Source organism: Coffea eugenioides, chromosome 7 (genome assembly GCF_003713205.1).
Source record: "Coffea eugenioides isolate CCC68of chromosome 7, Ceug_1.0, whole genome shotgun sequence".
Taxonomy (NCBI): Eukaryota; Viridiplantae; Streptophyta; class Magnoliopsida; order Gentianales; family Rubiaceae; genus Coffea; species Coffea eugenioides.
The window spans coordinates 37,448,315-37,454,955 of NC_040041.1; the positions used below are offsets into that span (position 1 = coordinate 37,448,315).

At 33.7% G+C, this 6,641-nt stretch overlaps 1 protein-coding gene across 1 annotated transcript; it reads left to right on the plus strand.

Annotated features, from left to right (window-relative positions):
* Positions 1-3,878: 3,878 nt before the first annotated feature.
* Positions 3,879-6,426, plus strand: LOC113777837 (probable indole-3-acetic acid-amido synthetase GH3.1). The gene is made up of 3 exons (XM_027323051.1): positions 3,879-4,303; positions 4,548-4,652; positions 4,775-6,426. The coding sequence occupies exons 1-3, from the start codon at positions 4,023-4,025 to the stop codon at positions 6,162-6,164; spliced, it is 1,776 nt and encodes a 591-aa protein (XP_027178852.1). The 5' UTR covers positions 3,879-4,022; the 3' UTR covers positions 6,165-6,426.
* The last annotated feature ends 215 nt before the right edge of the window (positions 6,427-6,641 follow it).

The following is a 6,641-nucleotide window of genomic DNA, read 5'->3' on the forward strand; positions in this document are numbered from 1 at the left end:
GTACTTCGTACAACTATTGGAGGCCAAGCCAGTCGTTCGTACACCCGAATGTGACTATTCTTACCCACTAGCATGCCCTGTTAACCATCAATGTTTGCAGGACGGACGATTAATCGGAGGAGTACTAGTGAAAGCAGCGGCGTTCCAATGTTTTCCCAATATTCCATCATCATGACTTTATAATAAATTTTCGTCCTTCTCCCTTTCATTCTCGTGTTTAGATTCGAAAGTAGATTATTTAAGATAATTTTGTAAAAAAAATATTATAATATTTTTTAATATAATATATGTGAGATAAAAAATAATTAAAAATATATTGATAATGTAAGTAAGTTAATGTGTGTAAATAAGGTGTAAATAATGTACAATCCAAACAAAATTTGTTTTCATAACAAATTTAAGTGTTATTTGGAGGAAAGGAAGGAAAAGAAAAGGCAAGGGTGTAGGTGAAAAAGAAAAAGAAAGGAAAGTGGTTTCCTTTCATCTTACTTGGAATAAATTTGTAAAGAATGAAAGGTGGCTTGAAGATAGAGAGAGAGGAGGGGAAGGGTGGTGAATAATATGTTAAAAAATTAAAAATAATTTCATTTCGTTCCTTTTCCTTTATATCCACTTTTGGATGGAAATCAAATTTTTTTGAAAAAGAAAACAACTAGATCCTCCCTCTCTCTTCCCCTCCTAAAAAATCAAGCTGAAAAAAAAATTAAATAACTCTAATTTCACTCCTTGCCTTTTCCTACCATTCCCCTCATAATTACTCTTTTGCAACTATTGCCAAACTCTACCTCTCATAAGGATAACAGTCCTAATTCATTTGGATTGGTCATTTTTTGAAAAATAAAAAATTTTCATATATAATGTTACAGTAATACATAATAAAAAAAATTTTAAAAAAAATTCATCCATACAATATATCAAATATTTCAAAAACTATTTATAGTAAAAATTTTTCATATACACTGTTACAGTAAAATTTTTCAAAAATACCTCCAAAAACATCTAATCCAAACCGAGCATTCTCAAAATAATGGAGATCTTTGCCTTTACTATATTAAAATAGCTTCAATGTAGTCTTCCTCATCGAAAAAGGCTTCAACGTGCATAGCATCACTGCTATTTTGCACATTCATTATCATCCTCCATATCCATCGTCATCTACAATTTTAAGTTGGCTCAACAGCTTGAAAAGGTAGAGGCATTATGCGAGGCGTTATGCATTTTTTAGGTTCTTAATACAGGGGCATAAGCCCGGATGCGTGGGGCATAAGTCCCCAGAGGATTTGAATATTTAATAATTAAATATAATTAATATCTGTAGAAAATATATTATTATCTAAAAAAGTTGGGGTTAATTCAATGTTTGTATAGATAAGTTACAACAATATCAAAGCTTTGTGGGGATGGGGTAGGGTGACGAGGCGGGGAGCTTTAATAGCAACTAAAAGCATCCTAACCGTATATCCCACTCTTAATATCACCACCACACCCATTAGTCCATGACTCCTACTTGTTTCAAGTCCCGTTTGGGGTTACGGTACTTTTGATTAAAAAAAAAGTACTTTTAGGTGTTAAAAGTACTTTTGAAGTGTTTGATAAATATTCTCTCATAAAATTAAGAGTAAACTTTTGATGTTAAAAGCACTTTTAGCAAAAGTTCAAATTTGGTATTTTTAAAGTAGATTTTATAATTTAAAAAATAAAATATCAAATTTAATCATTTTATCTTGTATTAAGAACTAAATAAAGAAATAAATACTTTTAAAAACTGTCAAATTACACACTACCTAATACAATAAGTACTTATTCAATTACATTTTAAAACAATATATTTAAAATCACTTAAACAATTGATAAGTATTTTTATTAAAAACTTTACTAGAAAAGTACTATTCAATAAACTATCGCAATCCCAAACGGCTCTCAGACTCTTAATCTCTTTACTTGTCTTTTCTTTTTCCTTTTCTTTTTTGTTTCTTTATGAAGTTAAGATAATTTCTTCTGATCAAGTCTCTTCCCATCACTTCCTTAACTGTTTCCTTGCCATACTTAATAGTTTCCTAGCAAAAATAGTCTCTTAATCTTTACTTGGTTTCCTTCTTATATGGCGTTTTAATATCCTAGAGTACGCGTTTAATGCCCCGAGAGCCGTCTCACAAGATGGGGCATTGTTCGACATACATCCGGCTGGACCATCGCCTCCCCCTTCCCGACGCCCCAAGATGTTTTACCCTATGTTTTAAAATTTGAACCGGATAACGATTCAAACGAGTTCAATGATCATGGGTTAAAGGGTCTTGACTGGTCATATCAATACAAAAAACTATTATGTCAATAATAGATTTTACTTTAAATCAGAATTCCATATAAAATACCTAAAAGCACGTTAAAATCAAGAAAAATATGTATATTTATAAAATGTTTGATGCTTCAAGCTATTTAACAAGAAAAAACAACCAATAAATTAATCAAATAGCAATTATATAGTTTGATGTATACTCTACAAGGTTCGAATTAAGTTTAGGGGCATATTTCAAGAATAAACTACAATTTATGACTGTGATATTGAGTTATAAAATATTTCTAGGTGTATTAATAGTTTTCAAAAACTCTAAGGGTCAAACCAGAAAATTAGAAAAACCTTGTAACCCGTACTACTTTTCCTACTATTTCTTCTCCCACGAAGCCAGCCACTCTTAGTCTTCTCCTGGTTTGAATTTTCTCCTTCTAGTTTTAGCCTGATGCTTCACGTAGCCAACCACTCTTACAGTCTTACTCGTCTCCTGGTTGTATACTATCCTGAAAGAAAGATGATTTGGGGACTAAGAAAGAGAGATTAAATTGGTATTTGCAATTTTGCTGGCAGTCTTGCCTCTGTTTCCTTTTTCTACTTTTTCTTTAATATTTCACCCTCAAATTTGATAGTGGATTGATACTGCCTAATTTGGTCTATAATGCGATTACTTAGTTATGTGGATTTTTTTTTTCATGGTGATAAATACATAGAAGCATACCAAACATCATACATGTGTATCAACACACTAGCTATACCCACCAAGGTTGGCAAAACTCATCACTAGAATAGGTTTAGTCTTTAAATTAATATTTTTGCCTAGGTTTGTCTCCAAATTATCAATTTTTAACCAATTTGATTCTTTTAATCCATTGAATGAGTATCTGGTGATTTCTTTATTATTTGTGTAAACATGTAAGCATGTCCATCCAAAATGATGAATCCGGATTTCATTTGTGCATTTTTAGGGTGATTGTTCAATTCTGGAAAAATTGAAAAGAATGGATGGAAGCAATTAAATAAGGATTAAATTACATATAAACCCCTATAGTTTTATATAATGCCAGATAACCTCCTAAGATTTCAAAATTGCATATAACCCCCCTGTGATTTTATGAAAGTGAAAAATAAACGAAATATATAATCAGTTATGACTATTAGACTACACACACTCTAAAAAAGTGTGTGTGATAAAATCATAATATCGAATTAATTCTCTTATGATTTACATAAATATCTACTTTATCCTCTGTGATTTTTGCTTTTATCCACATAAGCCCTCTATAGTTTTGTACAAGTGGTTAAGTCGTTGTTTGATTTAGTATTTAAGTAAGTGCACTGATGGTATTTCAACGAATGACATTACATAGACTATTTCCCATTAAATTTACAATTTACATGAAACCACAGAGGAATGAAAGTTATTAGTAATTTACTCATTAAATAATGAGGGACCCGAGTGACAATCACATTTTTTCTTTTCCTTATTTTTTTTGGAGGACCATTTTTGGTCAGGGTATTAGGACCACTTTACAAATTAAGGCTGACTATCTAACAAACTTTTCGTCCTAAATTTCTAACATTTTAATTCAGTCATTCTTTCTTATTCAGGTTTGAGTGCACATCTCTCTCTCTCTCTACACACACACACACACATACACACACACACATATTCCCAAACTACATCTACATCCCACAATCCATCCTTTTCTTTAACATTGCTCAAGTCATTATGGAAACTGATTGGAATACGAAGGCTCTAGAGTTCATTGAAGAGATGACCAAAAATGCTGGTGAAGTCCAGAAGATGGTCTTGGCAGATATACTAAAACAGAATGGTGAAACTGAGTATCTACAACGATTCAATCTTGATGGTGCAACTGACACTAAGACATTTACATCCAAAGTTCCATGTATTACTTACGAGGATATTCGGCCTGAAATTCAGCGTATGGAAAACGGTGATCGTTCCGCAATCTTGACTGCTCTACCTGTTTCTGACTTTTTGCTCAGGTGAATTTTGTTACATGTATACACTTAACATCATATGTTCTTCAAGAAATTTTTTTTTCAATATTTGATATGCAGACCAGTTTCTTTAAAAGACTGCTAATAAATAAAATTTTCATAATTGATTATGAATATCTAGACCACCAGAAAAATACATAAATTAATAGCATTAGTTGAACAAGCTTGTTAAAGTTAAGCACCTTCTTGAATTTTTTTGTACTTAGCCACAAATTTTTAACTTTTTCAGCTCTGGGACGACGACATCAGGTAAAAGAAAACTGATCCCTATGCCCGAAGAAGAATGGAATCGTCGTCAGGTTCTATCAAGTCTTCAGATGCCAGTCATGAACACGTAAGACAAATTAATCCATTAAAGTCATGTATAGAAATGCCAGTCATGTATATATGTATGTATGCATGCATGTGTATATATATATATATATGTATGTATTTATTTATTCCTCCATAAGACAGCTATGTTCCAGATTTGAACAAGGGAAAAGGGCTGTATTTCTACTTTTCATGGCCAGAGACAAGGACCCCAGGAGGACATATGACACTAACAGCCCTTGCTAAATACTACAGAAGTGAACACTACAAGAACCAAAGACGTGATCCCTACACCCAATACACAAGCCCCTATGAAAGTGTCCTGTGCACAGATTATGTCCAAAGCATGTATGTCCAATTGCTGTGTGGGCTCTATCAACGCAAACAAATCAACCGGGTTGGTGCTTCTTTGGCTTCAGCACTACTCCGAGTCATTAAGTTTTTTGAACTCAATTGGCAAGATTTGGTTCATGACATTAGAGTTGGATCACTCAATCCCAAAATAACTTACGAGCCACTTCGAGAATGCATGGCTCGAATCATGAAATCCGATCCAGAACTTGCAGATTTTTTAACCAGTGAGTGCTCTGGAGAGAATTGGGAAGGAATTATTCAAAGAATTTGGCCTAATGCAAAGTATCTCGAAACTTTAATCACTGGTTCAATGATCCAATATGCTACCTCCCTCGATTATTATAGCGGCGGGCTACCCATTTCAACTGCCAAGTATGCATCCTCTGAGTGTTGCTTCGGAATTAACCTCAATCCCATATCCAAACCCGAAGACGTGTCATTTACTTTCATGCCAAACTTAGCCTATTTCGAATTTATACCGCAGGAACATCATTCTTCCAAGATGGATATCGGTAATAGTACTGTTACAACTCCTGACCTTATTGATCTTGTGGATGTAGAAGTTGGCAAGGACTATGAAGTCGTGATTACTACATATGCCGGATTGTACAGGTATCAAATGGGCGATATACTTAGAGTAACAGGATTTCACAATTCGGCACCAAAATTCAAGTTCTTGAGGAGGAAAGGTGTGCTATTGAGCATTGAAGGGGATAAAACAGATGAGGTTGAGTTACAAATGGCTATGGATAATGCATCCCAAATTCTCCAAGCATACAATGTAAGCTTGGTTGATTATACGAGTCATGCAAGTAAAAAGATAGCTCCAGGGCATTATGTTATATATTGGGAGTTGTCAGTTAAGGACTCGGACAAGAATGTACAAAGTGATGAGGCTATCAGCCGTTGCTGCCAAACAATTGAGAACTCATTCAGCTTAATATACAAACAATATCGAGTACACGGAGCAATTGCACCACTGGAAATTCGTGTGTTAAAGAATGGTACATTTCAGGATCTTGTGGAGTTTGCTGTCTCTAGAGGGGCTTCTATTGGTCAATATAAGGTGCCTAGATGTGTAGAAACTGGACCAGTCTTAGAGTTTCTTGATTCGAGAGTAGTTTCCAGTCATTTCAGCCCATGTTTGCCTTCTCTGGCTTCAGAAGAATCTGAAGAGTGACTCGTGGATATTAGAAAAAATATGTAGCATTTCTTATTGTTTCTTTACTGTCAAAGTGTACTATTTTGGAGCTATTAATCCTAATATCATGGGTGACCTTCCTAGTTACTAGATCAACCTGCTATAATAATTTCATAAACACCTAGAGAAGAGAATAATACTGGTGTCAACTCACTTTTCCTTGCTTAAAATTACAAGGAACCAAGTGCCTGAATTTGTTGTGTAGACTTGTCATGGCTTTTATTAACATCTCTTCTTGAAATGATTCTGCGTAGACATGATATTCTATTCACAAATTGTAAGGTGGGATTGAAATTCAAATCATGTACCTACAATTGAAGGATGTCTCTAATGTTCATTATAAGTTTAATGTGCTTATGATGTTAATATTCATTCCACTTTATTAATTTGACAATTTATCCTACGGCATGTGTGAGTTTTGTGTCATGTATACTATTCTTAACGGTTAAGCCTAAA

What these genes read in the sequence shown, in the direction of transcription:
- LOC113777837 (XM_027323051.1), top strand. Translation starts at nt 4,023, where the DNA reads ATGGAAACTGATTGGAATACGAAGGCTCTAGAGTTCATTGAAGAGATG. An exon ending in GTTTCTGACTTTTTGCTCAG is followed by an intron (nt 4,304 to 4,547) that starts GTGAATTTTGTT and finishes TAACTTTTTCAG; the next exon opens with CTCTGGGACGACGACATCAG. An exon ending in CAGATGCCAGTCATGAACAC is followed by an intron (nt 4,653 to 4,774) that starts GTAAGACAAATT and finishes TCCATAAGACAG; the next exon opens with CTATGTTCCAGATTTGAACA.